General features: G+C 42.9%; 1 protein-coding gene across 4 annotated transcripts; it reads left to right on the forward strand.

Moving 5' to 3' along the window:
- Positions 1–1,272: 1,272 nt before the first annotated feature.
- On the forward strand, positions 1,273–26,836 carry LOC109904164 (sine oculis-binding protein homolog A). 4 transcript variants are annotated; one of them, XM_020501349.2, is made up of 9 exons: positions 1,275–1,680; positions 7,110–7,181; positions 8,173–8,305; positions 9,518–9,730; positions 12,209–12,360; positions 12,862–12,885; positions 16,344–16,439; positions 20,518–22,564; positions 23,136–26,836. In XM_020501349.2, exons 1-8 carry the CDS (start codon positions 1,585–1,587, stop codon positions 22,552–22,554), a joined length of 2,823 nt encoding a protein of 940 aa, XP_020356938.1. In that variant the 5' UTR covers positions 1,275–1,584; the 3' UTR covers positions 22,555–22,564; positions 23,136–26,836. The 4 variants fall into 4 exon arrangements, with proteins under 4 accessions (XP_031643890.1, XP_020356938.1, XP_020356939.1 ...); XM_031788031.1 differs by having other exon boundaries at positions 1,277–1,680; positions 20,518–22,279; XM_020501350.2 differs by lacking the exon at positions 12,862–12,885 and having other exon boundaries at positions 1,276–1,680.
- Positions 26,837–27,790: the final 954 nt, after the last annotated feature.

Below are 27,790 nucleotides of genomic sequence, written 5' to 3' on the forward strand. Positions count from 1 at the left end.
TCGCTCTCGCTCACCGATGTGAGTAAGACCTTTAAACAGGTTAACATTTACAAGGCCCCGGGCCAGATGGACCAGGGGGCAAGTGTCTTCATTGACATTTTTAACCTCTCCCTGACTCAGTCTGTAATACCGACCTATTTCAAGCAAACCACCATAGTCCCTGTGCCCAAGAACACCAAGGTAACCTGTCTAAATGACTATGTCCCATAGCACTCAAATCTCTAGCCATGAATTGCTTTTAAAGGCTGGTCATGGCTCACATCAACACCATCATCCCAGACACCTTGGACCCACTCCAATTTGCATACCGCCCCAACAGATCCACAGACGATGCAATCTCTATTGCACGCCACACTGCCCTCTCCCACCTAGACACCTGTGTGAGAATGCTCTTCATTGAATACAGCTCAGCGTTCAACACCAGAGTTGTGAGGTGAGCAGGGCCCAAAGTTAAAATTTTGTGGAAAATCGAGAGTTAATATTATGCATTCAAGTGCTAGTCAGAGCTAGGAAACTCTGAAACTTCCAACTTTGTAGGTTGAATGCAGCATGTGTAAAACTACACAGCTTGGTCTCATACACTAGAGGTTACATAGTAAATGTAAATCCAGGGCACTCAAATGAATACCATATGTTACATTTGATATGGTTACATAAGACAGAAGGAAAAGGAAAGGCGGGTGGTTGGTTGTTTGATTTGGTTGGATGGGTGTATGACATGAACATCTAGCAACCCAAACGCTGTGTGTTTGAATCTCTTCACAGACAACATTAGCATTTTAGCTAATTAGCAACTTTTCAACTACTTGCTACTTTGCAACTACTTAGCATGTTAGCTAACCCTTCCCCTAACCCTTCTCCTTCCCCTAACATTAACCCATTAACCATTAACTCCTAACCGTAACCCTAACCCCTAGCCTAGCTAACGTTAGCCAGCAAGCTATTGTAAGCCTTAGCCACCTAGCTAATGTTAGCCACAACAAATTAGAATTCATAACATACCATAAGTTTAGCAAATGTATAACATATTGTACATTTAGCAAATTCATGACATATCATGTGAATTGTAATTAGTAACATATCATACGAAATGAATGATGGTCATCCACAAATGAATACATAGGCTACCATATGAAAGGTAACATATTATACTAAATGGATTGTCTCGAATTTACATACAGAATAATACGAAATGCTCTGAGACCAGGTTGAACTACAACCTATTAGCAAGTCGGACATTTCCGAGTTTTCTAATTCCGACTAGCACGTGAACATGGCAATAGCCAGCCTCTGATCAGCAACGTCATATTATGTACAGTGGACGCTCCTCCCCCTGTCTAGATATTTTTTTTCACTCAACCTCTCATTTGACTCAAAGGCAGTCACACACCAATTTGCGCACAGACCGTGGAAAAATAGGGGCAGAAGATGGCTGACTTTACCGGGCATCGCGAGCCCTCAACAGCATCATCAACATCACCCGGGCTGTTCCCAAGCTTGACATTCGCGGTTAGGCAACTTTAAATCAGCCCCGCCTTATCCAGCCATCCACCACCGCAAATATTGACAGAGCTATTATAAACAATGGCAGAGATGGAAAAAGAGGGCAGACCCCCCGAAAATAAAAGAAGCAGAAAACCGGCTCACCCAGTGAAAAGGGAAATCAACGAAGAAATGAAGGTAAGTGATCGATATTAGACCACTTGCCTAGGATTACGCATGGAAACAGAACGCTCATTAAAGCGCGTGATTTTCTGTGGATGCGTAATGCGCGCATCCTCTTTAAAAATGTGGATTAATTGAACTGCAATTTGTTGGATGAATAGCCAACAAGTTCAATTGTCATATTCATTTTTGGCAATGACTTAAACCCACTCATAACCTAGTCCCATGTCCACCGCATTTTGAATACAAATCGATAGGGTCGATTTTCTTGCCATGCGTTATACGTTATAGCCTATAGGCTACACCGTCTTTGTTGTTCCACATACCAGTAGGCTACATGTACTTTTTGTGAATGAATGGGGAAACATATTATCGATAATTAGGACCCCATTTATTGTAATTTGTGGAGTTTTCTTTAGATTATTCCATTGGAGTAAGCTAAATGGAAAATCCAGTGCATCAGTCAAGGCGTCAACAGTGCCAACTACTACTATTACTACCTCTGCTCCCGCTGAAACAACACTGACCGTAGGCGACGCAATTAAAATAAAATCGCATGGGGATGCTGTTTAGATATATGAAAGGAAATAAACTTAATTCAAATTCTTAACGTAAGCCAAACGATGTGTATTGTCCTGCTGTGGACGACCCGAAACGTGTACTCCAGATGTGTCTACAGGTGCCGGATAAGAGCCCATTGTTTATCGTGCGTTGTACTGTTCTGTATAAGCTAACGGCGTACCCGATGGTACAACCATGCATGTCATGTATTAATATAAATATTTTGCAGAGATAAATATATTTTCCAGCTGTGTTGGAATAAATTGTGGAGAAAAGAGGGTATGGCATGCAGGGAACCTAACGATATCGCTGCTTTGTCTCGGGGTTTCATCACGTGTTCACTGTTTGTACACATTATATGCCTGGGTTGAGAAAAATAATTCCCAATACAGAATAATTACCAGAGCAAAGTCATATATGGTCCTGTTATTAGAGCTTGGTTTTTATTTTGATGTATTCATTCAGAGGAATTATGAACAAATATATTCAGGAAAGCCTAACACCGTGTGCATCATGTCTCTTCTCGTCCAAGAGGTGTGTGTACTGGCCTTGGGTTTCAAATAAACAAAAAAAATTATCTTGAGGAATGCTAAATATTAGCATTTTAACATTTTATTAATCGTTGCATTGGGACCCATAAAGGGGACAGATGGTCACATTGTGCTTACATTCAGCCCTAATGCATGCCATTTATTTATTGGTTTATTTGCATTTGTTAAAAATGAGTGGCATATCTGTAGGCAGTTGCATGTGCAAAATAAAAATAAACAGCAGTTATTTAAAATAGAAAGAACACAGGCTATACTACGGACAAAAAGCATTTGAATTGGGAATTATTTTGACTAGCACATAATGGTATTCTGTGTATGTAATTTTGTTTCGTTGTCTCCATCAATCAAATTATGTGTCAGACAGACAGACAAAAGTTTTCTGCACTGTTTGGAAAATGACTCAATCATTATTTTCATTCTCTGAAGATGCCAAATCTTCTGCTCCATCTCCTTGTTAATGAGCTTAGTTTAAAATGTGGAAGGTTACACATCTATAATTATCACCATATGTAGAGCATCCTGGATGTCTCCTGTACAACCAATATGATTCATCTTCAACATTGAAGAACACAGCTCCAATTTAGATCTGTTGGCAGCCAGACAACAGCAAAAGTCAGAGGTGCTGCTACAGTTGAAGTCGGATGTTTACATACACCTTAGCCAAATACATTTAAACTCAGTTTTTCACAATTCCTGACTTTTAATCCTAGTAAAAATTCCCTGTCTTTGGTCAGTTAGGATCACCCAATTTTTATGAATGTGAAATAATAGTAGAGATTTATTTCAGCTTTTATTTCTTTCATCACATTCCAGGTGGGTCAGAAGTTTACATATACTCAATTAGTATTTGGTAGCATTGCCTTTAAATTGTATAACTTGGATCAAACAGAGATGGTGTAACAGAGTCAGGTTTTTAGGCTTCCTTGCTTGCACATGCTTTTTCAGTTCTGCCCACACATTTTCTATAGGTGTGAGGTCAGGGCTTTGTGATGGCCACTCCAATACCTTGACTTTGTTGTTCTTAAGCTATTTTGCCACAACTTTGGAAGTATGCTTGGAGTCATTGTCCATTTGAAAGACCCATTTGCGACCAAGCTTTAACTTCCTGACTGATGTCTTGAGATGTTGCTTCAATATATCCACATAATTTCTCATGATGCTATCTATTTTGTGAAGTGCACCTGTCCCTCCTGCAGCAAAGCACCCCCACAACATGATGCTGCCACCCCCGTGCTTCACGGTTGGGATGGTGTTCTTTGGCTTGCAAGCCTCCCCCTTTTTCCTCCAAACATAACGATGGTCATTTCAGCCAAACATTTAGATTTTTTTTCATCAGACTTCTCCAAAAAGTACAATCTTTGTCTCCATGTACAAACCGTAGTCTGGCTTTTTTCTGGAAGTTTTGGAGCGGTGACTTCTTCCTTGCTGAGTGGCCTTTCAGGTTATGTCGATATAGGACTCGTTTTACTGTGGATATAGATACTTTTGTACCTGTTTCCTCCAGCATCTTCACAAGGTCCTTTGCTCTTGTTCTGGGATTGATTTGCCCTTTTCGCACCAAAGTAGGTTCATCTCTAGGAGACAGAACGCGTCTCCTTCCTGAGCGGTATGACGGCTGTGTGGTTCCGTGGTGTTTATACTTGCGTACTATTGTTTGTACAGATGAACGTGGTACCTTGAGGCATTTGGAAATTTCTCCCGAGGATGAACGAGATTTGTGGAGGTCCACAATTTTTTTCTGAGGTCTTGGCTGATTTCTTTAGATTTTCCCATGATGTCAAGCAAAGAGGCACTGAGTTTGAAGGTAGGCCTTGATATACATCCACGGGTACACCTCCAATTGACTCAAATGATGTCAATTAGCCTATCAGAAGCTTCTAAAGCCATGATTTTCTGGAATCTTCCAAGCTGTTTAAAGGCACTGTCAACTTAGTGTATGTAAACTTCTGACCCACTGGAGTTGTGATATAGTGCACTATAAGTGAAATAATCTGTCTGTAAACAACTGTTGGAAAAATTACTTGTGGTATGCACAAAGTAGATGTCCTAACCGTCTTGCCAAAACTGTTAACAAGAAATTTGTGAAGAGGTTGAAAAACTAGTTTTAATGACTCCAACTTAAGTGTATGTAAACTTCCGACTTCAACTGTATACACCCAGGCATACAGGTGCTTTCTTCTACATTAAACACAATGTATATCTTTCAATGACTTCTGTGAGTTCAAGTTCTATGTCAGCCTATCCAGATAAGTGATTATGAAGGAGGTGGTAATGGTATTAGAGACTAGTAGCGTTCCTAAACTGTTTGTGGCCATAGAATGTGCTGTCGTGTCAACAAACTGTTCTAAAACAAGACTCATATGGCCACACAATTACAATCGACTTTATTTGTCTGAGATGCAGTAATTTCCCCCTAGAAAAACAAGGTTCAAACTTTGCACCTGGTACTAAATCACATCTGGCCCTGAATGTGTTCATGGATTTGATGAACACTGATTTATTATGTAGGTATCCCATTTATGTCAGTGTGACAAAATTGTTACTGCTTGAACAAAGACCAATAAGACTAGCGGATACAGATGACAAAGTAGTCCTAGTTTAATGTTCAGATGAAGATACAGTATTTATATCAAAACCCACTATCTTCAACATTCTCTGCCAAACATGCTACAGTATAACGCTCTCCCTAAACCAGACTGAAGGCCTGTTCGCTACTTTAAACCGTTTGATACTTTTATTTATTTATTTTCTCCCTTGTCTGTTCAAAAAAGCAGTCAAACAAACCCACCACACAATGTGCCCTTGTGAGAGATCATACCTCAGAAAAACCAAACAGTCTGACAATGTTTCCTTCATCTTGTGCCGCTTTAATGTGCACCATGGTAAAATAAGCCACAGTAAGTAATCGAGGAGAGGGGGGCTGTACTTGGTGGGATAGGGGATAGTGGAGGTTAAGAGCAGGGGAGAAAGGAATGTATACAGCAATAGGCTGCCTAAGCTGTAAAAACTGAAACCTGAGCGTCTGCACAGGATCAGATGTCAAGGAAGGTAGAGGAAATGGAAGCGGAGCAGTGGGAGAGAGAGGAGAGCATGAACAAGGGAATGGAAAAGTGTGGGCCAGGAGAGTCTGAAGGAGGGCCCACTCAAGGAAACTTGGCATGCGGATTAGGGAATTTTATCAGGGTGTACTGTGACCTACTCTGGTTTCTGCACACAAGGTATCGGATTCCCCCTGCTCACCCTTACCAGCAGCACCTCTTGCTAACTGAAGGAAATAAGGGAACTACTGCTTTTGATTTAATCTATCAAAATAATATGATTATTCTAAACTGCTAAAGTTTAGACAGTTCCAGGGTTGAACAGTGGCAGCAAGTTGGTGTTTTGCAGAGCTGATATTAGGTTTGAATGGTGGTATTTTGTATAAATAGAGTTTTCTCATACCTTGGTAACTTTTGATCTCTGTTGATGATTCGTTGAATCGGGTGTATTAGTCTTGGGCAGAAGAAACAAAATCCTACACACCCTGATAAATTATAAATTGGATAACCATAGAGGAGATTTAGTCCAGTCCAGAGAGTTTGCACATCTGCAGTGGACAGTTGACACTCTGCTCCAAGACTGCACCATAGCGCTGCCTCCCACCTCACCCCGAGTCAAGCCTGTGTGCTGCTTTCATGACCTGCCATACAGATTGGGTTCCACTCTCTTTACCACTCCCTCTTTCTGGAAGTGGCAGGGTGACAGAGGGAACAGGGAGCAAAGACGAGGGCAAACGTTCTTGAAGATAGAGACAGATGACTGTTGCTGGCTTCACACCTTTTCATTTTGTTTGAGTAATGGGATGCAGTCACATCTGAGTCAAGCAAGCATTTACTGATTGAGTCAATGTTCTTCTGTAACATGTCAAAACCCCAGCAGTTGTTGAATGAAGCAGTGTGGCAGAATCCACCCTAGACAATAGTTGTGACTATAAACTTTGTATAAATTAGGTATACAGTACATGAACAGCAGTGTAGCAGGTAGCCTAGTATTGTTTCAGTCTGGTCTTGGTTTAATATATAAGTATATTAGTGTTTGTGTTTCTTAAAGATTGCCTTTTTCCTGTTTCTGAATTGTACTTGTATCTCATGCCTTCTGATTCCATGTCTGCAGTTCTTGATTCAGAGCTGATGTTATAACTAACGTTGATTATGCTTTCATGTAATGAAATTACTTCCCCGATACAATGGTATTGACAGGGCAACCCGTAATTGACAATTAAATGCTTGATTGAGTATTATTTGATTGACAGTTCAATGCCAGAATGTAATGAAATGACTAATGTCTCATCAGGTTCGGGCTGAGCGGGCCCGCCCATGGGCAGGCATGGCGGGTGATCTCCATGGCAACCCACCCTACTCCATGGTGAGCCCCTTTGTCCGTGCGAGACAATAGTGCTACTCTGAGCCATATATAGAGAGATTTCAGCCAAACATCTGTATTTATTCCATTTACATAACATCACAAAATTCTATGGCAGCCATGTTAATGTTTCCTTTACAGCCTAACATTCACTAATAGCATATAATCTTGTGAATTTGAAACACAGATAGCTAATTGAACTGTTAGAATCACAACATGAACGTACAGTAGCACCTCCAAAGATGACCAAATTTCTCTCTTACATATGATTCTGCTGCTACTGAGATTTGCAGGTTTAATCAATGATAGGCTGATAGTTTTGTCTCAATAGAAGAACATTATTGTGCACCTTACATGTAAGGAGGTGAGGTGGGTTTGGTTGGATGTTACTGCTTGTGTAGATTTGCAGTGGAAGTGCAGTAAAAATAAATCTGTGGTAGTTCTCCTGGTTTGATGGGTTGGGAATTCTGTATAAGACAATGTGGAATTTTTGTAATGTGATCAGTATAGACTATTTGTGGAAAGTTACATGCAACTCATGTGGATTGCTTTTGGAAATGAACTGTAAGAAGCTATGAAAGAAAACTTAGATTATGTGCTGGTAAAAGAATAATTCACTGAGGCCTTGATCAAACCAGTCTGGGATAAGTCAACTGTCAAGTTGTCCTGAAACGTGTGCACATATCTCTGGTAAGGGTTCTGCCACTAGTGAATCTTTTGCTGCTGTGAACATATTACACATTATTGCATTATGGTTCAGGAAATTGGGCAGACCCATTTAAAAAAAAACATGCAGCTTGGTTTCATATAGTAAACATATAATACTGCATTTCCTTTGTGTGTTGCAGGGGGGGGGGGGGGATTTTCATATAATCATATGCTACCAAACCCTTTTATCCCTTATTGCCCCCCTCATAACACTGTGACGTAATAGTGAAACAGGGTTCATGCTTGTTAAATCCTAATGGCCAATATGGTGTCTCTTGTCTTGCAGAGTTTTGCAGAGAACACTATGAACGAGCTGCTGGGCTGGTACGGCTATGACAAGGTAGACCTGAGAGACCAGGACAACATCGACATACGGAACTACCCAGATGGAGAGGTACAACACATCTCTGTCCTGAAAGGTGAGCATAACCATGGAGATAAATATGTTATTATCTGGACATTGCAGTTGTTGATTCTTTGAAGAGGCTAAGAAAAAGAAAGTTTCACAAGTAGTAATACAAATGATGTTGTGATGAAAAGGCTGAGGAAGATACTGCTGCAACTTCCCACTGGGCAAAGATATAATTTCAAGGTCTAGTTTTGATTTACATTTGGTTGAGTTGTCAACTAACGTGAATCCATCGTGAAATGTCATTGGATTTAGGTGAAAGTTGGGTGAAAAAAAATCTGAAATTCCCTTACGCAGATTACTTTTTGCAAATCCAAGCTTTCCACGTTGATTCAATGTCATCACATACATTTTTTTGTTGAAATGACATGGAAACATTGATTCTGTCACGGGTGTCATGGTGGAAATGACCGGACCAAGCAGCAGCGTGGTGAGCGTACATTTTCCTTTATTATGTAAATGTCGCCAACAAACGACCATGACGCTTACTAGGGCTATAGTGCCACTAACAAAGATAACTACTCACAAAATACAAAGGCAAAAAGGCTGCCTAAGTATGATTCCCAATCAGAGACAACGATAGACAGCTGTCCCTGATTGGGGACCATACCTGGCCAAAACATAGAAACAGAAAACATAGAAATAAAGAAACTAGAATGCCCACCCTAGTCACACCCTGGCCTACCCAAAATAGAGAATAAAAGCCTCTCTATGGCCAGGTCGTGACAGATTCAACCAGTTTGTTCCAGTGGGTTGGCAGTAGTTCACCAGGATTGATGAGGCAATTCAGTCAGGCTATCCAGATTAAAACATGTTCTAGATGTTTCATCCAGTCATTATGGTGTAGTTGTTTTCAGCAGGAAACTGCACTTTGCTTTTCTATTGATGATTAGACAGGTGTTTCTGGAATCTCTACATGGTGACTCCTGATTGTAATGCTGGATAACATTTGAGAGATTCACGTCAGTAATTGAACAAACATAGGGCCTTATCCAATAGCTGCTAACCTGGTTTCCAGGGTAACAAAAAGGATACCCATCTTGCGTTAAAAGCATATTTGTTTGGATTCATGTACACACCAAAATAATGTTTACAGTTTGAAACAAACTATTCTGCAGATCTTCCAGAGCTGTACTGCTGGAGTGAACAATTATGTCCATTTACATTGCTTTACATACAATAAGTCGAGAAAGACCAACGCACTGACTTTTGTCTCCCTCAGAAAACTCTTTGCCAAAAATCCCAGGAGGATCGGGGGAGAACAGCGATGTCTCCCCAAACCAAGTCAATAGCTCCCACTCTACATCAACATCAAGGAATGGAGTGACAGAGTCCTCCACCACCCCATCCACCTCCACACCCAGCAGCAGGGAGCATGGGAACATGCCGATCATAGTCCCACTGATCCCACCCTCCATGATCAAGCCACCAGCAGGTAAAACACCTCTCACACACACACACACCTAACAATAAGACATGTGTTTAAGCTTGCACTTTAAGGACCAATTGAATGTAACCAACAATCTGGTACAAAATATACAAAACGGTGTTATACAAATTTAACAAATCACTTCCATTTCAGTGCTCAAATTCTTGGTCAGTTTTACAATCACCTGATGAGGGCCCACGTTCCATAAAGACTTGCACACACAAACCTGCTTCCCCTCCTCCAGCTGTTTAAGTGTCAGTATCACCCAGTCAACTCTCAGTGGAAATGTACATGGCCTGCTGGCCAGACAGAGGGCTTCATTGAACCACAAGTGTGCCGTGAGACTCCAGAGGCTCATCAGCCTGCATAGGGAGAGGAGAGTGACTTGGCATCACTCTAGAGGAGTACCCACAGCTTCGCACAACCTCGCAATGCACAGCGGGAAAAACAGATGGTATAGTCCCTTTTTAACAGCTCAACACCCGACTTGTACACCTTTTGAATTATTCATATGCCCTGCTAGAGCAACAGAGGGGCCTTTGAGGTGCAGGTACACTGGATGATGGAGGTATTTAATATGGGCACTGCATAATTACAGTACCAGGCTCTCTCCCAGCAGACGTGAGCTGTTTGAGAGAACGCATAACGAGAGATGAGAAAAAGGCCAGAAAAATCTGAATGCAAACAAACCACCTCAAGTGACCTTTTTGTTTGAAATAATGAGATACTTCCAAATGAACACTTCAACTTGTGTGTTATTGCCATACATTTTATTTCAATACTGCAAGGTTGCGATTGGACTTTTTAACATAGATTTTCTAAAATGATCTTCCCTAGGAATATTTGCTTGAAAGGAAAAAATCTATTATTTTCACTGGAAAAGATTAACCATGCAGCAGGAGCATATAATATGCATGCTGTGGCCATGGTGCTAACTTTGGGCCTCCTGGGAGCTATTCCCCTTAATTGATAATTAGTCTTTACTTTGAAAAGGATTTGCACTATAGATCCATTAAGCTTTAACAAGAGGGAAAAAGCCTTTCCAGTACCCAAAACAGTGTGATAAAAGGGTGAGCGAAGGTGAAACACTAATGGCCACATTGTTTTTCACCTTTGCACACACATAGTCATAATGTGATAATTGTAAGTTATTGGAAGTCTCACAGGAAGAACTCTCTCCACATAGTACTACAGTAAGCGGCTAAAAACCAATGGCAATTACCCAGAAGCCGTTGTTTAAGATGACAGACCCATTTGATGTCATGGAGGGCTGAATAGTGTTTAGTTTCCATTTTCTCATGAATTTCCAATGAAGCCCTCTGCAATTTAATTAGGTAAACTTCAGCTAAAACATTTTCGTAAAATCGGCAACCAATTTCTGTCCACAGACATGCTTTCGGGGATCTCTGTCTGGTTAGAATGTCTCGTACTGCCTTCATGACTGCAGCAAAAACCCCTTGGGGTAGGAAGCACTGTCCTATTTTGCCTGGAAGGGGAATACGGTCAGGATGCATTGTTGGTGGGATCATTCACATGATGAGATTTGACAGGTGGCTGTCAGATTGTTGGGGGGGTTGGGGAAGGGGGGAGGAGGCGGAGTTTATGGGGTGGGGGCCAACGGTTGGACTATCATTATGCTTTGTCCCAGTTCCAGCAAATTTGTCTGGGGTGTTCCAGATCATGTGTTTGTGGTCCCCCAGACGAGGATGTGTCTAACGTCCAGATCATGTGTTTGTGGTCCCCCAGACGAGGATGTGTCTAACGTCCAGATCATGTGTTTGTGGTCCCCCAGACGAGGATGTGTCTAACGTCCAGATCATGTGTTTGTGGTCCCCCAGACGAGGATGTGTCTAACGTCCAGATCATGTGTTTGTGGTCCCCCAGACGAGGATGTGTCTAACGTCCAGATCATGTGTTTGTGGTCCCCCAGACGAGGATGTGTCTAACGTCCAGATCATGTGTTTGTGGTCCCCCAGACGAGGGTGTGTCTAACGTCCAGATCATGTGTTTGTGGTCCCCCAGACGAGGATGTGTCTAACGTCCAGATCATTTTGTTTGTGGTCCCCCAGACGAGGATGTGTCTAACGTCCAGATCATGTGTTTGTGGTCCCCCAGACGAGGATGTGTCTAACGTCCAGATCATGTGTTTGTGGTCCCCCAGACGAGGATGTGTCTAACGTCCAGATCATGTGTTTGTGGTCCCCCAGACGAGGATGTGTCTAACGTCCAGATCATGTGTTTGTGGTCCCCCAGACGAGGATGTGTCTAACGTCCAGATCATGTGTTTGTGGTCCCCCAGACGAGGATGTGTCTAACGTCCAGATCATGTGTTTGTGGTCCCCCAGACGAGGATGTGTCTAACGTCCAGATCATGTGTTTGTGGTCCCCCAGACGAGGATGTGTCTAACGTCCAGATCATTTTGTTTGTGGTCCCCCAGACGAGGATGTGTCTAACGTCCAGATCATGTGTTTGTGGTCCCCCAGACGAGGATGTGTCTAACGTCCAGATCATGTGCGCATGGTGTCAGAAGGTTGGCGTCAAACGCTACTCCCTCAACATGGGCACTGAGCTAAAGAGCTTCTGCAGTGAGAAGTGCTTTGCCGCCTGCCGCAGAGCCTACTTCAAGAGAAACAAGGTAAGCTCCTTCTCAACACTCCTGCCTTATTACTTAACCAATTATGAAAGTGCACACAAGACCATGTGATAAATACATGTGTACTGACATACATCACTTCCTCCCTACATCCACTCTTCCTGATATCTCAGATTAAGACACTGTAAGACACTTGTCAAACCTTAGGAATTGTAGTGACCAACTTTCAGCTTCGTACAGTAGTTGGCTGGGTAAGGTGCCCACAAGTTTAGGTTCTTTGGATATTTCACTCCTGAGTTTTTGACCTTTCGCTTCTGAGTACCAATATCCAGCCTTGGCCTGTGGTTTCATCATTGGATATCCAGAAACACAGTTTCAGTCATTTAAACCCTCATGGCCTATGCAGATCAGTTTACCTTCAAACATGCATTGGTTCCAATGATCAGTATATATTGTCTTTCCAAAGACAGACAGTCATTAAGTTAAATAGTGTTTGTCCTGATTCCTGAAGTTAAACATTCTGCTTTCTTTCTTATACCTAAGCTTGGATATTTAAGGAATTACAGGGTAAGTATGATATGTCTTTATTCTTTTCCCTTGTTTGTCTAAAGGACATTTTTCACCCAAACATAATCACTTAGCATAGCTCTGTATGCTACTAGCTGCTGAAATGGAAGTACACATATGTATGATAATGTTTTCAAGATACGTGAACCCATTTTTTTCCTGTTCAAACTATCTATTTTCACAGCATGAGTTGCCTTGTGCCTGCTGTGCTTCTTCACACGTTTGCTAAGCATTGCTAGTCTTAAAGTGATAGTTCACTCTAAAAATCTAAGTTCCTTACTCACTACTTTATGTATGTATATATAAACAAAAGCACAACAGAAGAGATATTGTATTTCAGTGAGTAAGGAACAAAGTCAAGTGTTATCCAGGGACAAGAATTCCCACATTAGGAAAACAGACATGGCTAGAGCACAGAAAGTCCTTGTCTGCTGAGGTGGTGCAGATTCTATATTACGTCTCACACTCTCACATTCATGCAGGCCATTTGTGTAAGTGATATCCACATGTTTCCTTTTTCATGCACCCACAAGGTTGGCCACAACAACAAACCCTCCAGTTTTTCCAACAACAAAAAATTGCATGGCTGAAAATGTGTCTTGTGTCTGTGTGTGTCTGAAAGGGGAGCTAGGACAGTAGGATGGCAAAGAGTCTTGTGTCTGTGTGTGTCTGAAAGGGGAGCTAGGACAGTAGGATGGCAAAGGGGTGGGCAGTGGAGACGCATTGAGTTTCGCTAAATATCTACAGCTGCCTCGTCCGCGTAACCCAATCTCCTCTTATGGCGAGCGGGTGGGGAGGATTCAGTTTCTACCATTGCCACTGCACAACACCATCCATCCAGTGCACCAGGAATAATACCAACATTTAGACATATGATAGGGTGGCTTGGGGTAGAAGAGTTTTGATCCAGTTTTGAGCTCAGCTAATGACTAGTCTGGTTTATTTCACATAGACGTTCAAGAATACAGAATAATAAAACTGATGTTGTGAAAAATGTTTTACACACACACTCTCTCACATCATGTAAAAGCACTAGAGAGGGAGGGTAAAGTCCAAGTGAAGAGACCCTAGCTTGTAATTTACATCTCATTTCCGCTGCAATACGCCTCTTTTTTTCATGGCTTAGGAATCTTTCCATACACCTCAAGAGACTTTGTGTCTTTCTCTCTGAGGTCCCTCCAGGCAAGAGGGGGCAGAGTGCTTCTTTACGTCACCACAGTATTGTCACATCACTTCAAACAGACACAAATCTTTACACACCGGCTAGCGGTTGCCTGCACTGCTCTGACACATTCTGCAATTTATTTTAGCTTCTGGATCCAGTGTCAAAGAAGACACACTGGATAATAGAGGTGTGTGTGTAAACTGTCAGCATTGTGACTCAGTCTAGGCCCCCTTGTCGCAGCAGGATAACCTAGTGAGGGAGGGCATTATTTCATAGCTGACAGTGATTTAATACAAATAAAGGGAAAGGGTAACTTTGAGAGGAGTTTTTCTAGAAAGAAACTGGAGCTTGAACTTGCATTACACTGAGATGGTCATGTCATGCTCTTTCTCCTTCTGAAAGTCTAACTAGCCCAGCTAGAGTAAAGGTGGATGATCCTTACAAATCGCGGGTTGGACGGAACAATCAGCAATTTTCATTATTTATCTGTTAGCCAGCTTAATAAACACTGACTTCCGAGGAACATTGTACTATGATATGAAGACCTCTTTTAGAATGGCATTACAGTACATAAGTTACTTGACTATCGTAAACAAGCTTGTTATCCCACAACCAACTGGGAACAAGAAGAGAATGTTCAAGGAACATTTTCTGTTAGCTGGGTAATCTAATGAGAGGACAGAAGGAGGGGGCTGGCCCAAAGATGTGTGTTGTCCCAGGTGGGTGAAAAATGTTCCATTTGTGTTAGATGTGTGTGAGGATTTGTGCAATGGGACATCTCCGTGAATGTCTGTTTCTTGTTGTGGGTATGTGTGTGTACAATTGTGAGGGTATACCCGTCAGTATCTTTTGTAAAACACCTCTTGGCAGGTGAAACGCACACACACACACCTGGGCAGGCACAGATGCCCAGATGGAGCTTTTCACAGTGACAGCTGTTGTACCACTCCTTCTGGGCATTGGAGTCACCAGTGAGCACACATACCAGTGGCGTGGAACTGTGATGCCATGTTTACACCAGACCATTTAGCCGGACTGCGGCTGTATTTAGCTGACATGGTGTGGCCATCAATAAGACATGTCACTGAATATTTCAGAGGAACCAACTGTGGTAATATTTGCGTAAAGTAAATGTCTAATAGCCAAGAAGTAATTTGAGGAAGAGTAACTTTTGAAAGTGGAGAGTGGGACATCTCCCATAATCCCTGCAACAGTAACTGATGGTTAGAAAATTATTTTTGGATGGGAAGTTGTTTCAAAAGGTGGATTGAGATCTCCGGAGGGCTCATTTTTAACCCATGGCGGGTAGATACTTTCTTAGCCCATGTCTGTGTTTGTCTCCAGGTAGACTGTTTTCCTTCATGCTCTCAGTCTCTTCATACAACAGTGGTGGGCCTGATTCACAGTAAAAGACATGGTGTCCCCATTGTATGACTGAACTTTCATGCTGGGTAATTTCTCTCTCCCTTGCTGTCTCTCACTCTCTTTCCCTTGCTGTCTCTTACTCTCTCTCCCTTGCTGTCTCTCGCTGTCTCTCACTCTCTCTCCCTTGCTGTCTCTCTCTCTCCCTCCCTCGCTGTCTCTCTCTCTCCCTCGCTGTCTCACTCTCTCTGTTTGTGTGTGTGTAACCCTCATGCCTCATCCACTGTGCCAGCACCTCATTAGCACTATATGTAAATGAATTGGCACAGGGCCAGAGGGTCACAGCACAAAATGGAGACTGGGTAATGACACAATGGTGTGTGTGTGTGTGTGTGGGGGGGGGGGGGGAACATTGTACTACATTTAAATTATTATCAATGTGTATCTACACGGTGCCGAAATAGTGCTAGTGGATTTTAAATCCCTGATCCTGTTTCCTTTAACCTTGATTTTTGTGACATTGTTAAATAATTGTTTCTCCATGGAAGTCTTTAAATCTGATTAATGTAGCCTTTTAACCAGCCTCCCTGGTTACATTAGATTAGAATTCCCCTCTTTCACAGTTCATAATGATAAGGCCAATATAACATCTCTTCAGCTGTCAATGTGAACATTTAACCATAGTCACACACACACACACACACACACACACACACACACACACACACACACACACACACACACACTTTTCCACATGGCTTTCATTTATGATAATGAGAACTTGCTTCTGATTCAGCAACCCAAAGCATGCTCACCTTTTCACCTTTGTCGGTGTCTTTCCATTCATACGTTTGATGTTGTTTTCCTTTCTTTTCTGTCCACCTGTTTATTTTGTCAGTTCGTAAAAAGAGGCCGTTATTTCTCCCCTCAGGCGAGAGACGAAGACGGCCATGGTGAGAAATTACCCCAGCACAGCTATTCTAAGGATACGCCCAGGCTTGTCTTCAAAACAAACAGCGATGTGCTTGTAAGGACTAAAACATTTAACAACAAGATAGTTTTTGATGGCTAACTGTAGAAATGTAATGGCATATTTTGATATTCATGACTGTTTGATGTGTTGAATAATGTAGAGATGTTTGTTTTTAGAGAATGTGCTGTTAAGTCAATTTATTTCAAACATTTTTTAAAATTATTGATTTAATGTGAATAACATACTTTTTTTCATTCAAATAGTTTTATTTTCTCATTTTCATTCTGCACTGTGTTAGATTCAGATGTTATGTTCACGCCAAAGAAAATTTTAGGGAATTTTCTGCCAATTTAATCATTACCATTTTGGGCTTGGTGACATCAATACATTTCAATCCAGTAACTGAATTGGACATACGATTCGCATGTAAATATTAGCTCTATAATAATGGCCATTTTATATTTGAATTGTATCTGGTTCAATTCATTAATTTAAGTGATTTGTGATGGAATAGACTCATGCTTTTTTTTGCAGGCTTCATAAGCTCATCATGATCAAAATTGTTGCCCCATAATATACTGTCCAGGATAATACTGTCCTCCCATCAGATATTGTTCCTCCAATGCGTACTATCACACACAGTATCACACTCTGTTCCCTTGCTGATCAGTTTGCTTAGTGTTTAACCAGACGGTTTGCGAGATGGATGGATTTTCAAAACTAAATTCATTAGACAAATGAGAAATCAGTATTACAAGTACTTTAAACAATGTCATGTCAAAGTGATTACAACATAATAATGATCTATTAATTACTCTTTAATTAATCATACCATATTATTAATAATTGTAAATTCCAGTTCAAGAGCACTAGAAACAAGACTGTGAAATCGTGTAACAGGTCCTTGAAAGATAATCAAGGAATAAATGGCCCCATGATGTCCGTGTGTACTTGGTAGGTAGGTAAATGCCTACAGCAATGCAAATGGTTAAACAGAGCCGGAGCGACCGCTATTACGATGGCCACGGTTGAAATAAATGACCATAATTATATTCAACTGCAAACATCTGTGTGCGGTAGAGGGAGAGACTAGAGAGAGAGAGAAATAACTCCATCAGGGTAATGCACAGTGAAATTTCACTCACGGTGCAGAAACTCGTTAAGTGCTCTCCATCTGTCTTCTTTTTTAGCCCAGGAAAATTTCAACACTTATAATTTAAAATATCCGGGCTTACAATCATTGAACCCAACTCTCAGAGCACTTTTCATACTTTTTTTTGCTGTGGCTCATTGCGTTCCAGTGGGATCGAATAGACAGTTTTAAAAAGAAGACTACAGATACCAACGCTCGCTGAAAGGTGACTATGGATCACTCACCTGTAACAGTACCAACACAGTACATGAAACATTAACCCTGTAATGCTGGCCACTATAACAGAGCATTGCAGAGATGGTCTGATCGTCATGTCTACATCATGACAGCCTCTCCCACAGTGGCCGTTTGACTGACATCTGCTGATGGAGGAGATCTCTGTTTAACATTAAAATTCCATTATGGACAAGATTGTTATTGACTGATTTGTCCATGGAAAAGAGATAAAAGAGGAGAGTGAATGAATCAGGGCATCCTATCAACAGAGATCTGAGTCGGTACGTCAGTAGGTCTTAAACTACTAGAGTGACAAATGAAGAACAAATCAATGAAACAGGCCAGGGTTCAGCGGAGGATGACACACGAGTGCCACGTTACTGTGAAAGCCAAAAGATGGGGGTTTCCAAAGCTGATGTTGATTTTGGGTAGATTTCATGACCATTCCAAGTCTGAAGTTGTCATGACGTGCGTGTGTCTGCGTGCTTGTGTGCGTGTTCTAATCAACATGTGACTCAAGTGCAGCAGGCATATACGTGAATCTCTGAAAGATTGAATGCGTAGGATCATAGTCGTCTTCCAGTAGCATCCCACAACGTATTAGCATTCAGCAAAGGGGATTAGGGTGTGTGTGATGGATGGACGTCGTTGAGGGGTCTGACAGCTGATTAATGCCTTAATTATCTCCAGTGAGTCGCTGCCACGTCCCTCTGAGCTGGCAGAGTGAGTTGTGTGCCCCATCTCCCTGGCCCACCCATTGCCTTCCACTCACCAGGGTCACGTTCATTATTTCAGGTACTCTAATGAGAACGGCCACGTGATGATTGGACGTTCAGTGTTTTTGAGCATTTTGGAAATGTTTGTAGCCAATAAAAAATATCCTGACATCCCACAGAGTATTGAAACGTTGTGCTAGGTTGCTCCCCTGCACTGCCCAATGTGTGTAATGGCCCCGCGGTAGGGTTGGATGATCCCATTCCATTTTAATGCTGTCAATTCCACTTTAATGCTGTCAATTATATTTTAATGCTGTCAATTCTTGAATCAAATAGGCTTTTTTATGTAATGAAAATATACCAAACACTCATACTAAAGTTGCACATCCGTAGTGAATAGTGACGCATTATAGCACCTTCCTAGGTGGTGCTCAGCAGCCAACTGAACATGTAGAACTCTGCCCAGCTGTCAGTCTCTCTTCTGTGCCCCCTACTGGCAGCTTGTTCACTGTCTCAGTCTGTCCATCTCACCCACCACAATCACGTACCCCCACTCATGATCATACCTTGGGGAAAACCTTTTACTTGAGGCTGGTATGTGCTGTGCCTGTGGCCACTGTCACACGCGGCTCAGTGGCTAAATGTGTATCTGAGTGGTTCCTCCTTATGGAGGAGGTTTAAGAGGTCACAACCCCATGGCAAGTGCAAATGGGAATTACATGTCTGGAGAAAGTGTTGTCCTTTTGAAAGCTTTACGTACACCCATCCAGATTTGCACTCACTTAAGCCAGCTGGATTTTCTTCAGGTTGTATTTATCAAGGTGTTACCATGTGTTTGCAGTATTTGCACCGCAAGGGTCATAGCAGTATGAAGTTGCTATGAAAATCTCTGTCTCACTCACACACACTCGATCATATTTTGGCTGTTTTGGGTAGAGTATGCAACGTTATGCAGTGGAAGAAAAATACAGATGGGTTTGCACAAAAATATAGAAGGGTTTGCACAAAGATACAGATGGGTTTTCCTAACGAGGATACAAACATGCACAGGTGCAGTGCAGATGGACTTTTATTTACTTGGTGTAACGAAACAGAATTTGACCAAGTAATTTCATTACGATCCAAAACTGAACTCTGCGTATCCATACCCCTTCACCTTACGAGCAAAACATTTAATTGGTCCCCCCTCATGACAGCTAAGGTTTAAATAGTTTTTTTTTAAAGCAAATCTACACATTTTGACATAGGGTGGAAGCAAATGTTTGCAATTTTTAATATGATAACTGATGATCAATGCCCCCTCCCAATTTTGTATTGAATTTTAATTTAATCTAATTGGTCCGTGGACATACAAAAGGGTGCATGAGCCCACTGGCCACCAGTTGCCCATCCCTGTTATAGAGTAACAACATGGCAAAAGGGCAAACACCTTTCTAATATTGAGCTCCACCCCCCTTTTGCCCTCAGAACAGCCTCAATTAGTCGGGGATGGACTCTACAAGGTGTCAAAAGGTGTTCCACAGGGATGCTGGCCCATGTTGACTCCAATGCGTCCCACAGTTGTGTCGAATTTGGCTAAATTTCAATTGGGTGGTGGACCATTCTTGATACAGTACACACAGGAAACTGTTGAGCGTGAAAACCCAGCAGCGTTGCAGCTCTTGACACACTCAAACCTGTGCTCCTGGAGAAATTACCATACCCTGTTTAAAGGCACTTAAATCTTTTGTCTTGCCCATTCACCATCTGAATGGCACAATTACGCAATGCATGTCTCAATTGTCTCAAGGCTTAAAAATTCCCTAGTTAATCTTTCTCCTTCCCTTCATCTACACTGATTGAAGTTTATTTAACAAGTGACATCAATAAGGGATCATAGCTTTCACCTAGAGCCACCTGGTCAGTCTGTCATGGAAAGAGCAGGTGTTCCTAATGTTTTGTACACTCAGTGTATAATGTTTCTGACTTTTGAACTGCTTATGTGTGCTGTCTGTAGTGCATTGTACCTGATGATGTCTTTGGTCTTGTGTTTTTTTTTGTGTTACAGGTGTGTGACTGGTGCAAACACATCCGCCACACCAAGGAGTACCTGGACTTTGGTGCCGGTGAACGGAGGTTGCAGTTCTGCAGTGCCAAATGCCTGAACCAGTACAAGATGGACATCTTCTACAAAGAGACTCAGGCGGCGCTGCCAGGGGGCCTGTGTAACCCAGGACACGGCCCTGTGGAGGGCAAGTCAGAGAGCAGCACTGGGTTGCAGCTTTTAACACCCGATTCCTGGGGCACACCTTTGGGTGACTTACGTCGCAAAGCCCCTTCTCCTGGGGCAAACCCCTCTGTGCCAGTCCCCTCCAGCTCCACCGCTGCCTCTCCCTCTGAGACAGGCACCGTCTGCTCTCCTTCTTTCTCGTCTGCCAAAAACTCCACACCCAGACCCCACGAGAGTCCCACCTTACCCCCTCCCCCACACCCCTCTCTGCACCCTCCCATGGGAGTCCCCTCGGGCAGCCCCCCCATGGTGATGACGCCCCGGGGGCCCGTGCCCCTGCCCTTCTTCATGGAGCATCAGATGATGCAGCAGATGCGCCCTTCGTTCCTCCGCCCACCTCCCCACCGCCCAGGCCCCAACAGCCCTCTGTCCAACCCAATGATCCCTGGCATCGGGCCACCACCTCCACCACCCAGAACCCTGGCTCCACCATCCAGCCCTATGCACAGGCCCCAGTTCTCACCCCACCACCACCCCTCCAACAACCCCAACCTTGGAGGGAACCCTCCAGGGATGATGCCACCCTATCCAGGCCTACACATACCTGGTTTTCCTTTCACCTCCAACATGATGCCAAACGGGCCCATGCATATGCCGCACATGATGAACTTCGGTATACCTTCCCTTGCCCCCCTGGTGCCCCCACCAACCCTGCTAGTCCCTTACCCTGTCATCGTGCCCCTGCCCGTGCCCATCCCTATACCCATACCCTTCCCCTTCAACCCCAAGACCTCCAAGGACAACCCCAGCAGCAACAACGACCCCATTCCGAGTGCGTCGAGGGAGAACACTGATCTGACGGAGCCCAAGCCTTTCTACTCTGGTTCCTCCAGAGGGGAACTGAAGTTGGGGCCCTCCAGTTCTGGGGTGCACTCCTTGGGCTTTTCTGGCTATACTCTGGACCGCTTTGGCTCTGAGAGAAGTAGGATTGGTGTGGTGGACCTGACCGTGAAGACTGAGAGTCCGGAGAGTGCCACCACCTTGGGACTCTCGCTCTCTGGTGGCCCCGCAGCCTCCCTCTCCGAGGGAGTGATCGACCTGACTCTGGGCCAGCGGTCGCGGCTGCAGCAGGTCACCCAGCGGGTGGTGCCCAGTGTCCAGGTGAAGGTGGAACCGGAAGGGGACTCATCCAGCCCCCCACCCTCTGGACCATCCTCTCTTGATGTATCTGGGAAGGGGGACAGCAGCCTAGAGGACATGAGCCAGGAGGTCAGGGAGGCCATTAGTGTCTCTCTGAAGCCAAACTCTCTATCTTGTTGCCAGGCCACATCACCATCCCCCCAGCCAAACGAAAACTCCTACCTCACCCAGCTCACAAACCACCCTGGCACCACACAGACCCAGCCCTGCAACCTCGCTGCCCCCTTTAATGTCATAGTAAACGGCAGCAGTCAATCCACAGACAGTCCCGGCAGGAGCACGCTACCCACACCTCAGCCTGACCCTGGTCGGAGAGGAGGAGGTGGCGAACCGGCCAACTGCGAGCTGGAGCGGGATGCCCTGAAGGAGAACAGCTGTGCAGTGGCGGAGTGGGAACCAGGTAAGAGAGGCCCGAGTGACGAGGCAGCACAGGGGGGCACTGATGAAGGCAAGCTAGAAGCTTTCTGCGACCTTATGGATCTAGACGATGATGACGACCACGCCTATGCACTGCTGCTGCCCAAGGCTGGCTGTGTTATCCAGCCCGGGCCAAAGCCCAGCGACAAGACAGCCATTGTGTCCTATAGCATCAGCGCTCCTCTGGCGGCAGGGAGCCCCGAGCTGGAGCCACCGTTAAAGAGGAGGTGCCTGCGAATACGCAATCAGAACAAATGAGGCAGAAAAGGTTGGTCTCATGGAGCCCCCTACTGAGGATCCAACGAGGTCCCCCTATCATAATCTCTGCCTTGTACCTGTCCCTACTACAGGTGGTGTGGAAATGACAGCTTTTTTGTGTAAATGTCACACAAAAAGGTATTCATAACATTAAGATGTCTGATTTAACTATGTGGAGGGTGTTTGTGCTGCTTTGCAGCATATGATGATGTATATAATTGTACTGATGTTTGATCATATTGTTTAAATATATATAAAAGTTTCCTCATCAAGCATAAACTGACCTTTTTTGTCTGCATAGATGTATTGCAAAGTTTCCCTCTCACTACTGCCCTCGCTGTAGCTTTCGACCTGATCTGAGAGGGGTGCTGACAGAAATGTACCAGCATCAGGGAAGATATACTCTGAAGTCAGAGTTGATAAAAAAGCTAATGCTATTTTAGTCAAGCATGCAGCAGTAAAATCAACTGGATCTGAGCGAGAGATGTGTCTGGTTGAAAAATAGACCTGTAGAATGGGGATTCCCTTCATCTGATCTAATATGTCTAATTCTGGATCCTCTTTCTTGTTTCACATTTCAGCTCAGAAAGGAGGCAGTATTTCCCCAACAGAATGAGGGACGCTTTTGAAGCTGTTGACTACACTAGCCTTCAACCATCCGCTCCTCCACTCCACGAACCTCTCTCCCAGCCAACCAGCCATGTAACCCTAATCTTGACCACTCAGACCACCCACACTGCCCGTCTCCCTTCCAAAGCAAATGCTCTGTCAGATCTCTGCTCTCCGACCGGAGAAGCCACAATGCTAACCCAATAGGTTTACCAGCAGTTTTATGTTCACTGGAAGAGTCCTACGGTAGCATTTTTAGCCAGTCTGTCCCACAGTGAAAGGGGGAGTTTTCTTGTGGCAAGAAATTCAGGCTAAAGTCACCCCACCCCACCCCCATTTGCATGATCACAACCAGTACAAAATGCTAACCTCCAACCCCCATCCCACCATTGACAGTAACAGGACTTTTGTTTTTAACTGGTAACCAAAAAGAGACATCTCATGATGGAAGGTAACAATCAGAAGGAGACATTTTCTGAGCCTCATTGGTTCAGGAATAAGAAGGAAAAAGAGCAGCGGTGAAATCCTTGTGTTCTGACTGTAGCGCTCTCCATCCCTGGAGATACCAAGGCCCCCTGCCAAAACAGAGCCTTTCTCTAGTAGAGCAATGGGGATATCTCCACAATAAAAGGAGACCTTGGCACTATTGATCTGCTCCTCTTCAGTGAGTTTCATGGTCATAAAAGACAAGGATTTTCATGTATATCCTCACTCACTGATTTGTGGACAACAGGGTAGCGATCTCACCAGCAAATGATGGTGGGCAACTGTGGACTATGTGCAATCTCTGCCATCGTGGAGGCAATTTTGCATCTCTGCAAGACCCTGGTCAGACCGGATCAGATGTGTAATTCTAATTCTTATCATAATTTATATATTTACATTTTTCACATCCTAATGCTATTGATGATAATGATGTACTGTATCTTCAGCCACATCTCTGATGTTATGGTAATGGAGTGACTTCCATCATGGAAGCAAAAACAGGACTGCTGCTCAACACACCGCTAAGGGATTGCGTCAATCAGGAGTTGAGACCACACCCATTTGCATTGTTTCACATCACTAGTATTCAGTATTTAAAAAAATGTAACAATTCTTTAATCAATCACACATGTTGTCATAGATAGTCATATTTACATTCTAAAAAAAATGTTTTAACAGTTATTTAATATTTTATTTAACTAGGCAAGCCAGTTAAGAACTAATTCTTATTTACAATGACGGCCTACCCCGGCAAAACCTGGACGACGTTGGGCCAATTGTGCGCCCTATGGGACTCCCAATCACAGCCGGATGTGATGCAGCCTGGACTTTTATTATGATATGGGGAATCATCTCACTTCCCTGTCCTTCATCCTGTTCTACATTTTGTAATTTTCCAGTGTTAATCTGTCTGGATTATAACATTTTGTCAGTTTATTTTGCTTCATCAGAGTTTATGCTGCCGGTAGACACTAACATTTTTGCCATCTATTTATTTACTATGTTTTGGTGTCATTACGTTTGCTATGGCTTCATGGAGGAATTGTTTTCTCAATTATCTTGTATATCTAGTATGTCTTAAAATCTTTTGGTGCAAAGATTAAACGATTTCTCCCCCATAGACTTCTTTCAACATCAGATTAGCTTTTTCGATTTTCATGTGCAATCTTTCCTGCCAAAACCTCCACCTTCTTGCCAACTTCTTTTTCCATCTCTCCATTTCCCTTTGAGTCTGAACCTTTTTTCTCTTCCACTGAACACCAATGGGAAATGTCATGTCACACCCACTCCAGAGCTATGGGTTGCATGTTTTATTACAGAAATAGGAGAGTTACACACAAACACACACACATGCGTGCATTTACACACACACACACAGAGGTGTCAAAAGCAACAACTCACCACGCTCTATGATGTACTCTCCCTTTCACACGCACATACACTAACTAAAATGAAGTTTAGATATTCATTCTCTTTCCATCCATGTATTGTTCTAACTCCTCTCTCTTGACTCCCTTCCTGATGACAGTAGTGTTTGCCAATGTTCATATTAGAGTCGGTTGACTCTGAGTATGCACTGCAACACAATCTGCCATGTGTTGATAGTCAGGCATTTAGGCATTGCCTGTCCCGTGCCAAGACTGAGATTCTGTGTCACAGTAATCATTGCCTTGAATTTCAGTCTCTCGCTTATTATTATTTTTTATATATATATTTTTAATGTGTCTTATATTTCCAGACTCGGCCACCTAGCCTTTGTAGTCATTATAGTGCACACTCCAAAAGTAGCAATTAATTTTCAAACAATTCAATTTTGTACAGACTAATTCTCAATGATTCCAACCAAAATCAGAGATCACATAAGAAACAGAAATTCTGAGGAATCATTTCTTCATTCACGTTTACTTCATTCACTTTCACCACCAATGTAATGTGAACCAGAGATACTTCGACAAAATATAGCCTTGAAACTGGAAACGTGTAGTGTCTACGGTTCTTGACAGATGTGGGAGACAGTTGAAACTGAGACAATGAAACAGGTCGGGTTTCTGTCTGATTGCAGAAATGTGTTTTCCGGTCTGTGTGCATGCACGTGTTGAATTGATATCATCTGACCATTGCTGTCTTTGTCTGGGTGCATCTCAGTTAAAAATAAACATATGTAATGCTTAGAATTACCACTAGGTGTCAGGGTAGATATTCTTTGCTGCCAACACAGTGGGCCTGAAAATACAACCATGATCATTTTTTATTTTTTTAGCAGAGCCCCCTTCTAACACTTCCACATACCTTTGAGTGGCCCTGACGCATAGACCTACTCACCCGAACACAACGGCAACAACACACACACACCTTAATATCACCTTCATCGTTGTGACCGAAAAGACAATTCAACCCTCCAGTGCCAGCATCATCAGTCTTGCTAATGCTTACAGGAATGAAGTGGAAAGCCAATTGTATTTGGTTAAAGTCATCTGCCTATTTTATGGCGGAGAGATTAAGAATAAAAGAGAACATTCAGCACCCATGTAATGAAATGAAATAGGCTAGGTCAACAGCCTAAGATATGCAATGACAACTTCATATTCAAAATCTTTATGAAAGAGTAGAAATACAAAACAAAAACATGACATTTTTCATGTCACTTTTCAAACGTGAACAGAAAAGCTGCCTTAACTCTCGCTTGTGTACTACTCCACAGTGCATACGATGATGCTCGCTAGTAAGACTCCCTACACAACTTTGTTGTGTTGATGTATAGCTGATCAACTTTTTTTGTGACGTGTAAACCCAACCCTCACATTTTGCTAAAAGACCCTTCTTCCTACAGCACCAACAACTGCTACTTGTCCCACACATCCCCCTACCCCTTCTATATTTTATCTTATGGTGAATTCTCAACCTTTTTGTGTACATTTTATAGTATTATTTATTATTGACAAAATTACATTATTTGAACTGGGCATTTTATTTACATGTCAATGCTTGGTGAAGAGTCAATTGTTTCTTTTATAATTAAAGTGAAAAAAACTGCAAGAAATGGAAATAACCCTTGTCTTTTTATTATGAAGTTGTTACAATAACTTGTTGCCAAGATTGCTTTGAAAATAATAATGTTGTTCTGTAACAGTATTTGCTTTATTCAGTGAATTGCTTATGGAGACTAATAAATAGAGGCACACACCAACTTGTTTCATCTTTGTCAATATCCGTTCATGTAAACTGCAGACACGCGCTCACACACGTTATTTCCCCTTCTCTTACCATGGCGCAAAACAAATATTATTTGGACACATTGTGTCTTATTCTTCTCTGTGCATCACAGAACACTTGGGGTGGCAATTAGCAAAAAGTCTGCACCAGCCGATACAGCATAATGAACAAAGGAGAGACTGGTGCACCCACAGTGACATACTGATACTCTACTGAAGGTACAGTATGTAGTTCTACTGTAGGTATCAATACATCAAAACAACACCACAAATGGCTTATAATTACTGGGAGCAATATCATCGACATTGAAGGACAGCCATACAGTATGTCTACTGCTAGCCTGGGCAGCTGCTAATAGACTATGGATCTCCACCACAGGAGGTTGGTGGCACCTTAATTGGGGAGGACGGGTTTGTGGTAATGGCTGGAGCGGAATTAGTAGAATGGTATCAAATACATCAAACACATGGTTTCCAGGTGTTTGATTCCATTCCTCTAACTCCTTTCCAGATATTATTATGAGCCGTTCTCCTCTCAGCAGCCTCCTGTGATCTCCACTAGGGTCTGGGCTTGATGTGCACAGCTGGTAATACACTGAAGTCCCCCGGCGACCGGTTCGTACATGAAACATTCTCCATTCAGGCTGCAAAGGCTTCGATTTCCTCTTTAACTATATTTAAGGAGAAGGCTGAAAAAACGGGGAAAATATGCATACTTTTTAATGAACACACAATTTTCCACTACTAGGCTAGAGTGGATAAAGCCTATGCTACTTCCTGATGTTGCGCCCTGCGTTCATCCAATCAGGTTGCAGCAGTCTGTTGTTTACCCCTGGCTGAACACGGGGCGAAACACAGGAAGTATAGCATTCCTAGGCATTACCCATTATAGCATAGTGGTGGGAAACGATGTGGCAACCCATCAAGAG

The sequence above is a fragment of the Oncorhynchus kisutch genome, linkage group LG14, assembly GCF_002021735.2.
Source record: "Oncorhynchus kisutch isolate 150728-3 linkage group LG14, Okis_V2, whole genome shotgun sequence".
NCBI classification, from domain to species: domain Eukaryota; kingdom Metazoa; phylum Chordata; class Actinopteri; order Salmoniformes; family Salmonidae; genus Oncorhynchus; species Oncorhynchus kisutch.

What these genes read in the sequence shown, in the direction of transcription:
- LOC109904164 (XM_020501349.2), top strand. Translation starts at nt 1,585, where the DNA reads ATGGCAGAGATGGAAAAAGAGGGCAGACCCCCCGAAAATAAAAGAAGC. An exon ending in GCAACCCACCCTACTCCATG is followed by an intron (nt 7,182 to 8,172) that starts GTGAGCCCCTTT and finishes CTTGTCTTGCAG; the next exon opens with AGTTTTGCAGAGAACACTAT. An exon ending in CCTACTTCAAGAGAAACAAG is followed by an intron (nt 12,361 to 12,861) that starts GTAAGCTCCTTC and finishes CTTATACCTAAG; the next exon opens with CTTGGATATTTAAGGAATTA.